Source organism: Salvelinus alpinus, chromosome 11, assembly GCF_045679555.1.
Source record: "Salvelinus alpinus chromosome 11, SLU_Salpinus.1, whole genome shotgun sequence".
NCBI lineage: Eukaryota > Metazoa > Chordata > Actinopteri > Salmoniformes > Salmonidae > Salvelinus > Salvelinus alpinus.
The window spans coordinates 8,450,695-8,462,291 of record NC_092096.1 but is presented as its reverse complement, the minus strand read 5'-3'; the positions used below and the strand labels follow the sequence as shown (position 1 = coordinate 8,462,291).

Here is an 11,597-nt window from a genome sequence, read left to right as displayed (position 1 = left end):
TCTCTACGTAGTCAGAGAGCAGCTGTAATAACAGGTTTATGATGGTTATCTATACGTAGTCAGAGAGCAGCTGTAATAACAGGTTTATGTTGGTTATCTCTACGTAGTCAGAGAGCAGCTGTAATAATAGGTTTATGTTGGTCATCTCTACGTAGTCAGAGAGCAGCTGTAATAACAGGTTTATGTTGGTTATCTCTACGTAGTCAGAGAGCAGCTGTAATAACAGGTTTATGTTGGTTATCTCTACGTAGTCAGAGAGCAGCTGTAATAATAGGTTTATGTTGGTTATCTCTACGTAGTCAGAGAGCAGCTGTAATAACAGGTTTATGTTGGTTATCTCTACGTAGTCAGAGAGCAGCTGTAATAACAGGTTTATGTTGGTTATCTCTACGTAGTCAGAGAGCAGCTGTAATAACAGGTTTATGTTGGTTATCTCTACGGAGTCAGAGAGCAGCTGTAATAACAGGTTTATGTTGGTTATCTCTACGTAGTCAGAGAGCAGCTGTAATAACAGGTTTATGTTGGTTATCTATACGTAGTCAGAGAGCAGCTGTAATAACAGGTTTATGTTGGTTATCTATACGTAGTCAGAGAGCAGCTATAATAACAGGTTTATGTTGGTTATCGATACGTAGTCAGAGAGCAGCTGTAATAACAGGTTTATGTTGGTTATCTATACGTAGTCAGAGAGCAGCTGTAATAACAGGTTTATGTTGGTTATCTATACGTAGTCAGAGAGCAGCTGTAGTCAGAGAGCAGCTGTAATAACAGGTTTATGTTGGTTATCTATACGTAGTCAGAGAGCAGCTGTAATAACAGGTTTATGTTGGTTATCTCTACGTAGTCAGAGAGCAGCTGTAACAACAGGTTTATGTTGGTCATCTCTACGTAGTCAGAGAGCAGCTGTAATAATAGGTTTATGTTGGTTATCTCTACGTAGTCAGAGAGCAGCTGTAATAACAGGTTTATGTTGGTTATCTATACGTAGTCAGAGAGCAGCTGTAATAACAGGTTTATGTTGGTCATCTCTACGTAGTCAGAGAGCAGCTGTAATAATAGGTTTATGTTGGTTATCTCTACGTAGTCAGAGAGCAGCTGTAATAACAGGTTTATGTTGGTCATCTCTACGTAGTCAGAGAGCAGCTGTAATAATAGGTTTATGTTGGTTATCTCTACGTAGTCAGAGAGCAGCTGTAATAACAGGTTTATGTTGGTTATCTATACGTAGTCAGAGAGCAGCTGTAATAACAGGTTTATGTTGGTTATCAATACGTAGTCAGAGAGCAGCTGTAATAACAGGTTTATGTTGGTTATCTATACGTAGTCAGAGAGCAGCTGTAATAACAGGTTTATGATGGTTATCTCTACGTAGTCAGAGATTAGCTGTAATAACAGGTTTATGTTGGTTATCTATACGTAGTCAGAGAGCAGCTGTAATAACAGGTTTATGTTGGTTATCTCTACGTAGTCAGAGAGCAGCTGTAATAACAGGTTTATGTTGGTTATCTCTACGTAGTCAGAGAGCAGCTGTAATAATAGGTTTATGTTGGTTATCTATACGTAGTCAGAGAGCAGCTGTAATAACAGGTTTATGATGGTTATCTCTACGTAGTCAGAGAGCAGCTGTAATAACAGGTTTATGTTGGTTATCTATACGTAGTCAGAGAGCAGCTGTAATAACAGGTTTATGATGGTTATCTATACGTAGTCAGAGAGCAGCTGTAATAACAGGTTTATGTTGGTTATCTCTACGTAGTCAGAGAGCAGCTGTAATAACAGGTTTATGTTGGTTATCTATACGTAGTCAGAGAGCAGCTGTAATAATAGGTTTATGTTGGTTATCTCTACGTAGTCAGAGAGCAGCTGTAATAACAGGTTTATGTTGGTTATCTCTACGTAGTCAGAGAGCAGCTGTAATAACAGGTTTATGTTGGTTATCTATACGTAGTCAGAGAGCAGCTGTAATAACAGGTTTATGTTGGTTATTTATACGTAGTCAGAGAGCAGCTGTAACAGGAGACATTCCACCAAGCGTAATATTCAGTTAAATCAACACCATACAACGTGTATTCTCCATCTTTAAATGTTAACCCAAACCTCAATTCCGTCACAGAAAAATATATATATTACACTAATGAACGTAAACCTTAGCCACAAAGCGCCACTTGGCATAAAAAGTAGACTCTCCCATAGCGTAATGCAGATATAGTGTTCATCTGTATAGTGATTAAACAGCAGTTGGTGGTTGTGCCATCTGCTTCCTCGTGGCCCCACAGTAGCAGACGGTGACACATGACATCACTTGTTTACCCTCTCAGGGTTTCCACCCTGTTGCCATCAGAGTGACAACACGGTGTTTATTTGGATGATGTCATTACCGAAGGTTAGGTGACAAAAATACTCTGGACTGGAGGCGACATTCCCCTGCTTTTGGGATTGTATGTCTAAAAGTTGAACAGAGCAGCTGTAATAACAGTAGTAGTAGTAGTAGTTAGTAGTTAGTAGTAGTAGTAGTAGCAGTAGTAGTAGTAGTTAGTAGTAGTAGTAATAGTAGTAGCAGCAGTAGTAGTAGTAGTTAGTAGTATTAGTAGCAGTAGTAGTATTAGTAGCAGTAGTAGTAGTAGTAGTAGTTAGTAGTAGTAGTAGTAGTAGTTAGTGGTAGTAGTAGTAGTAGTATTAGTAGAAGTAGTAGTATTAGTAGCAGTAGTAGTAGTAGAGTACTAGTAATAGTAGTAGTAGTAGTTCGTAGTAGTAGTAGCAGTAGTAGCAGTAGTAGTAGTAGCAGTAGTAGTTGTAGTAGCAGCAGTAGTAGTAGTAGTAGTATAGTAGTTAATACTAGTAGTAGTTAGTACTAGTAGTAGTTGTAGTGGTAGTAGTTGTAGTAGCAGTACTAGTAGTAGCAGTAGTAGCAGTAGTAGTAGTAGTAGTAGTAGTTGTAGTAGTAGTAGTTGTAGTAGTAGCAGTAGTAGCAGTAGTAGTTAGTAGTAGTAGTATAGTAGTTAGTACTAGTATTAGTTAGTAGTTGTAGTAGTATTAGTTAGTGAGTAGTAGTGGTAGTAGTAGTTAGTATTAGTAGTAGTAAGTAGTAGTAGTAGTAGTAGTAGTAGTAGTAGTAGTAGTAGTAGTAGTAGTAGTAGTAGTAGTAGCAGTAGTAGTTAGTAGTAGTAGTAGTAGTACTAGTATTAGTTAGTAGTAGTAGTAGTAGTAGTAGTAGTAGTAGTAGTAGTAGTAGTAGTAGTAGTAGTAGAGTTGTTAGGTAAAGTGTAACTCACTGATCCCGCAGCGTGGTCCCTCGTAGCCTGCAGGACAGATACACTTCCCTGGGTGGAAGCACGTCCCTCCGTTTAAACACGTGATGCTGCAGTTAGCTAGAGAGGGAACACAACATAGATCAGTGTAGTCGGGATTTAATTACAGCAGATTCAAATTAGGATGACAATTAGATTGACAACGTTGACATGATACATTTAGGTATTTTGGTATTTTATTAGGATCCCCATTAGCTGTTGCGAAAGCAGCAGCAACTCTTCCTGGGGTCCACACAGAACACAGAACACAGAACACAAAACATGAATCATAATACAGAAACAGAACACAGAACACAAAACATGACACATAATACAGAAACAGAACACAGAACACAGAACACAGAACACAAAACATGACACATAATACAGAAACAGAACACAGAACACAGAACACAAAACATGAATCATAATACAGAAACAGAACACAGAACACAAAACATGACACATAATACAGAAACAGAACACAGAACACAGAACACAAAACATGAATCATAATACAGAAACAGAACACAGAACACAAAACATGACACATAATACAGAAACAGAACACAGAACACAGAACACAAAACATGAATCATAATACAGAAACAGAACACAGAACACAGAACACAAAACATGACACATAATACAGAAACATTAATAAACAAGAACAGCTCAAGGACAGAACTACATACTGTCCATTTAAAACGTCACACATAGCTTACATATCAATACACACCAAATATCTAGGTCAAATAGGGGAGAGGTGTTGCTTTACCTGTTTATTGAAACCAGGTTTGCTGTTCACTAGAGCAATCTGAGATGGATGGGAGTTCCATGCAATAATACTGTACACTTTCTTACATTTGTTCTGGATTTGGGGACTGTGAAAAGGTGGCATGTCTGGTGAGTAGTGCTGAGTGATTTATCGAAATCACAGGTCACCATGGAAACCCTTGTCACGTTTGCATTTGTTTTTCAACCAGATAATCTCAGTTCAATTATTTGAATTCCATTTCTTTATTTTGTATTTTTTGGGTGAGCTCAATGCACGGCATTGTTTCTCTAGCGATATCTCAGATCATGCACCAACTGTGCGACGTAGTAGGGAGTTGTAGTTTTCCAACAGGCCGTAGTTTAGCGCAGAAAACGTGATAATGAACTACAACGACCATAATCCATTGTCCGTCTGTTTCTTTTACGACCTGCTACGTAAGAAACAGAAGAGGGATACACAGAGAACAGTCGCTTTGTGACGGTGTCTCTACCTGAAAATACATGAATGATTGATAGTTGGTATTCAGCAGTCATAAAAGTAAGCCTTGTTTACTTTGAAGAACTACTAAAATGGTGATTTTATCAGACAGCAACTCGATAGAGATGAGATGAGGACTTGGAATTAAATAATAAAGTCATCAAATAAAACCAATGTAATAAACACAACTGAAATATTTTATGAAAGTAAAGTGAATAAATTATGGTTAATAAGTGATAAGCAGTAATGGTAAGTCACTAGCATCATGGTATTTTTATTAATTGTTTTATTCTTTGATACAGAATTCAAATCACATAATGCATTTAATGTTTTTTAAAATTTATTATCGAAAACAGAAAATCGTGATTACTTTAAAAAAAAGAATCGAACCGGAAACGAAGTGACCTCATAAAGCACTAATCACTCAGCACTACCGGTGGGGTAAGTGTGTGTGTCAGAACTGTGTGTAAGTTGACGATACAAACAATTTCAAACACATGAAGGATTTCTTCTAAAAAGAAGAAGTGATGCAGTCCAGTCTGTCCTCAACTCTTAGCCAAGAGAGACTGGCATTTATAGTATTGATATCAGCCCTCTGATTACACTGCCGCTCTGCTCTGGACCAGCTGACGTTTTTCTAGGTCCTTCTTTGCAGCACCACACCATATGACTGGGCAATAATCAAGATAAGATAAAACTAGAGCCTGCAGGACTTGCTTTGTGGAGTGGGGTGTCAAAAAAGCAGAGCATCTCTTTATTACAGACCGACCTCTCCCCATCTTTACAACCATTGAATCTATATATTTTGACCATGAGAGTTTACAATCCTAAGTAACACCAAGTTTCCTCCGGTAGCTAGCTAGCTAAAATTGTCCCATTCCTAAATTTGCCATGGACAGAGATCGGGATTTGGACTTGTGGTTTTACTTAATTCTCCGTACTGGACAATGATTATAACGGCAATTCTGATCCAAACCATAAATTCATACATTGTGCCCCTTGGCCTGAGACGATGGAAGTCCAACGTGTAGCTAGATGATGTAGAAGGCTAATGTTAACTAGCTGGCCTGGCGCATCGTTGCCCATGAAAGGCAGATAGGTTAGCGAGCAAGCATTTTAGCCAGATAGCCAGGGACAACAAAAACTAAAAGCGTGTACTGTGTGACAGGGTCATAGGCCGTTTAGGCAACGTGAAAGATGGAGGATGGCATTGCTGGCGTGTCTCTACAAGTAGGGTGAGTCAACATGTTTTTTTCTACTTGCAAGCACTGATCCAGTGTGCAAAGCTGCCATCAATCCAAAGGGTGGAACCCCCAGCTCAACCCAAAAGGGTTCTAGCTACAACCAATTTCTTTTCAAAAATGGTTCCCCTATGGGGACAGAGGAAGAACCCTTTAAGGTTCTAGATGGCACCCTTTTTTTCTAAGAGTTTATGCTCAGTACATCCAAAGGGTATGGATACACCTTTAGAGCAGAGTTCTGCAGCATTGGTAAAACATATGACCAATACACATGGATGATGGCCTTTCTAGGGAGTTTTTCCTAGCCGCCGTGCTTCTACACCTGCATTGCTTGCTGTTTGGGGTTTTAGGCTGGGTTTCTGTACAGCACTTCGAGATATTAGCTGATGTACGAAGGGCTATATAAAATAAACTTGATTTGATTTGATTTGATGATATAGTTGAAGGTTTATTAATAACCTGAACCAGATTACAGGCAATGGTTAGAGTGAGCAGCTTCCTCTTGAGCGGACAGCTTGATGAAAACCAATCTATATTCAGGACGCCCAGAAAATAGACCTCTCTGTTAACGTCACACACATTATCAAGCATTGCACACATATTGTCCAGATAATGAATGTCAGCACTTGTTGGCCAATAGCAACACCCTAAAATAGGAGGCTTTAGATGAGGCAGTGAACCTGCAACCACAACACTTTTAACAGCATCAGACATGAGCTCATCTCTAAGCTTTACAGGGATATGGCTCTGAATATATACAGCAACTATGTTCTATGTTCCGGCGCCGAAAAGAGATGGCTGCCTCGCTTCGTGCTCCTTGGAAAATATGCAGTATTTTGTTTTTTTACGTGTTATTTCTTACATCGGTACCCCGGGTAATCTTAGGTTTCATTACATACAGTCGGGAGGAACTACTGAATATACGATTAACGTCAACTCATCATCGTTCCTACCAGGAATATGACTTTCCCGAAACGGATCCAGTGTCTTGCCTTCCACACAATACAATGGATCTGATCCCAGCCGGCGACCCTGTGCGACGCCGAAAAAGGGGAAAACGTGGCGGTCTCGTGGTCAGGCTTCGGAGACGGGCACATCGCGCTCCACTCCCTAGCATACTACTCGCCAATGTCCAGTCTCTTGACAATAAGGTTGATGAAATCCGAGCACGGGTAGCATTCCAGAGAGACATCAGGGATTGCAACGTGCTCTGCTTCACGGAAACATGGCTAACTCAAGGGACGCTAACGGAGTCGGTGCAGCCAGCTGGTTTCTCCATGCATCGCGCCGACAGAAACAAACATCTTTCCGGTAAGAAGAGGGGCGGGGGGGTATGCCTTATGATTAACGAGAAGTGGTGTGATCATCATAACAACACACAAGAACTCAAGTCGTTCTGTTCACCTGATCTAGAACTCCTCACAATCAAATGTCGACCGCATTATCTACCAAGGGAATTCTCGTCAATCATAATCACAGCCGTATACATTCCCCCCCAAGCAGACACATCGATGGCCCTGAATGAACTTTATCTGACTCTTTGTAAACTGGAAACCACACACCCTGAGGCTGCATTCATCGTAGCTGGGGATTTTAACAAGGCTAATCTAAAAACAAAACTCCCTAAATTCTATCAGCATATCGATTGTGCTACCAGGGCTGGAAAAACACTAGACCATTGTTACACTAATTTCCGCGACGCTTATAAGGCCCTCCCCCGCCCCCCTTTCGGAAAAGCTGACCACGACTCCATTTTGTTGATTCCAGCCTACAAACAAAAACTCAAACAACAAGCTCCCGCGCTCAGGTCTGTTCAACGCTGGTCCGACCAATCTGAATCCACGCTTCAAGACTGCTTCGATCACGCAGATTGGAATATGTTCCGCATCGCGTCCAACAACAATATTGACGAATATGCTGATTCGGTGAGCGAGTTCATTAGGAAGTGCATTGACGATGTCGTACCCACAGCAACGATAAAAACATTCCCAAACCAGAAACCGTGGATTGACGGCAGCATTCGCGTGAAACTGAAAGCGCGAACCACTGCTTTTAACCTGGGCAAGGTGACCGGAAGCATGACCGAATACAAACAGTGTAGCTATTCTCTCCGCAAGGCAATCAAACAGGCCAAGTCTCAGTACAGAGACAAAATCGAGTCGAAATTCAACAGCTCAGACACAAGAGGTATGTGGCAGGGTCTACAGTCAATCACGGATTACAAAAAGAAAACCAGCCCCGTCGAGGACCAGGATGTCTTGCTCCCAGACAGGCTAAACAACTTTTTTGCCCGCTTTGAGGACAATACAGTGCCACTGACACGGCCCCCTACCAAAACCTGCGGGCTCTCCTTCACTGCAGCCGAGGTGAGTAAAACATTTAAACGTGTTAACCCTCGCAAGGCTGCAGGCCCAGACGGCATTCCCAGCCGCGTCCTCAGAGCATGCGCAGACCAGCTGGCTGGTGTGTTTACGGACATATTCAATCAATCCTTATCCCAGTCTGCTGTTCCCACATGCTTCAAGAGGGCCACCATTGTTCCTGTTCCCAAGAAAGCTAAGGTAACTGAGCTAAACGACTACCGCCCCGTAGCACTCACTTCCGTCATCATGAAGTGCTTTGAGAGACTAGTCAAGGACCATATCACCTCCACCCTACCGGACACCCTAGACCCACTCCAATTTGCTTACCGACCCAATAGGTCCACAGACGACGCAATCGCAACCACACTGCACACTGCCCTAACCCATCTGGACAAGAGGAATACCCATGTGAGAATGCTGTTCATCGATTACAGCTCAGCATTTAACACCATAGTACCCTCCAAACTCGTCATCAAGCTCGAGACCCTGGGTCTCGACCCCGCCCTGTGCAACTGGGTCCTGGACTTCCTGACGGGCCGCCCCCAGGTGGTGAGGGTAGGTAACAACATCTCCACCCCGCTGATCCTCAACACTGGGGCCCCACAAGGGTGCGTTCTGAGCCCTCTCCTGTACTCCCTGTTCACCCACGACTGCGTGGCCATGCACGCCTCCAACTCAATCATCAAGTTTGCGGATGACACTACAGTGGTAGGCTTGATCACCAACAACGACGAGACGGCCTACAGGGAGGAGGTGAGGGCCCTCGGAGTGTGGTGTCAGGAAAATAACCTCATACTCAACGTCAACAAAACAAAGGAGATGATTGTGGACTTCAGGAAACAGCAGAGGGAGCACCCCCCTATCCACATCGACGGGTCAGTAGTGGAGAAGGTGGAAAGTTTTAAGTTCCTCGGTGTACACATCACGGACAAACTGAACTGGTCCACCCACACAGACAGCGTTGTGAAGAAGGCGCAGCAGCGCCTCTTCAACCTCAGGAGGCTGAAGAAATTCGGCTTGTCACCAAAAGCACTCACAAACTTCTACAGATGCACAATCGAGAGCATCCTGTCGGGCTGTATCACCGCCTGGTACGGCAACTGCTCCGCCCACAACCGTAAGGCTCTCCAGAGGGTAGTGAGGTCTGCAGAACGCATCACCAGGGGCAAACTACCTGCCCTCCAGGACACCTACACCACCCGATGTCACAGGAAGGCCATAAAGATCATCAAGGACAACAACCACCCAAGCCACTGCCTGTTCACCCCGCTATCATCCAGAAGGCGAGGTCAGTACAGGTGCATCAAAGCAGGGACCGAGAGACTGAAAAACAGCTTCTATCTCAAGGCCATCAGACTGTTAAACAGCCACCACTAACATTTAGCGGCCGCTGCCAACATACTGACTCAACTCCAGCCACTTTAAAAATGGGAATTGATGGAAATTATGTAAAAATGTACCACTAGCCACTTTAAGCAATGCCACTTAATACAATGTTTACATACCCTACATTACCCATCTCATATGTATATATACTGTACTCTATATCATCTACTGCATCTTGCCATCTTTATGCAATACATGTACCACTAGCCACTTTAAACTATGCCACTTTATGTTTACATACCCTACAGTACTCATCTCATATGTATATACCGTACTCTATACCATCTACTGCATCTGCCATGCCGTTCTGTACCACCACTCATCCATATATCTTTATGTACATATTCTTTATCCCTTACACTTGTGTGTGTGTAAGGTAGTAGTGTGGAATTGTTAGGTTAGATTACTGTTGGTTATTACTGCATTGTCGGAACTAGAAGCACAAGCATTTCGCTACACTCGCATTAACATCTGCTAACCATGTGTATGTGACTAATAAAATTTGATTTGATTTGATTTGATTTGAACACCTCCATCATAGGCATTCCTGTCTTTTCTGTAGATGTTATATCCCTGTATTGCTACTGCTGTATTATCAAAGGAATTATCTAAGTGAGTCTCAGAGATGGTTAATATATGAATGTTATCAGATTATTTGTTGCCAGTTATTGATCTCATAAACCTTATTTCTAAGGGTACAGTACATATGATTAATAACATAATAATAATAACATCTCTCTCACTCCTACCCAGTCTTTTGGGAGGGAGGGTGGACAATGATCCTGTTGTAGTGGATGTAAACAATGTCCCCACGCTCTCTGACAGCTTTCACGGCTGCGATAAGTTCTTTTCCGTCTCTGGTGTACAGCTTAGGAGAAGTCCTCGTTAAGAAAGATGTTTTGTTCATCTCAAGTTCTTGGCTCTCTCCAGGACAGCCATCTTGTCCTTATACCTCAGGACCCTGACCACATATCGGCCTGGGTCTGTCTCCTGGGCTGGTTACAGGTGTTCCAGACCTGTGGGCGTGGCTCCACCTCAATCTCCCCATGATCCATCTGCAGCTTTTAAAGTGATCATTTGTCTTCCTTTCTCCTCAGACTTGTCCCAGTGATGTGAAGACTATGGTATGCCATCCACAACGATGTTATTTCTCCTGGATTTGTCCCTCTAGATATTTTCCCCGGCCATCTGTAATAATGATTCCACAGAGAGTGCTGATGTCATCACATGTGAACTTACAGTTTGTTGTCATCTTGCTGCAAGTCTCTTTCAGGACATCCAGCTCTCCCTGCGAGAACTGAAAACTGTTCTTAACGTCCTGGACCTCTCTGGTCAGATCATCTTAACGTCCTGGACCTCTCTGGTCAGATCATCTTAACATCCTGGACCTCTCTGGTCAGATCATCTTAACGTCCTGGACCTCTCTGGTCAGATCATCTTAACGTCCTGGACCTCTCTGGTCAGATCATCTTAATATCCTGGACCTCTCTGGTCAGATCATCTTAACATCCTGGACCTCTCTGGTCAGATCATCTTTTTATTTATTTATCATCTCTGTATTTGGACAAAGTTCTTGGAAGCTATTTTCCTGTTGTTGTAACATCTCTGCTTGATATTTTCGGTCGTTTAAAAGATTCTTCAACCTGTGAAAGAGAGACACTACTGTCCTCGGTGGTACTCTCGCCGGCCTTGGTTTTGGATGCCATGGTAGCAACGTAGGCTAATGTTGGTACTCCACGCAGTTCCAGACAGGACAGTTCGCAAGGCAGATGGAGACGGCAACAAACAGCAGGGATTTAGACAGCCACAAGCCACAAGGGCTAACCACGTCGCGGGCTGTGTTCAAGTTTTCAGGAAACCTTGCTAACTTGCTAGCTAGTTAGCAGCTCGGCTAGCTGCTACGCCAAGCAGCTCTATAGACTTTTGGAGGATCCCTGGACAGATAGTAGTGGTCCCAGACACTGATGCTAACCGCGTTGCGGAATCCCCCTCTCAAAAGGTAGCTAGTAACCAAACTTCATCAATAGAACCCCTTTTCAGAGACTTTCAAAACAACAAACCCGAG

At 42.7% G+C, this 11,597-nt stretch overlaps 1 protein-coding gene across 2 annotated transcripts in view; it reads right to left on the bottom strand.

The window, feature by feature from the left end:
- Positions 1-11,597, bottom strand: part of wif1 (wnt inhibitory factor 1) — a 51,217-nt gene that overhangs the window by 13,986 nt on the left and 25,634 nt on the right. For both annotated transcript variants that reach the window (XM_071331656.1, XM_071331655.1), the window contains one exon: positions 3,273-3,368. In XM_071331656.1, the coding sequence (XP_071187757.1) occupies positions 3,273-3,368 (96 nt within the window). The remainder of the gene's footprint in view (positions 1-3,272; positions 3,369-11,597) is intronic.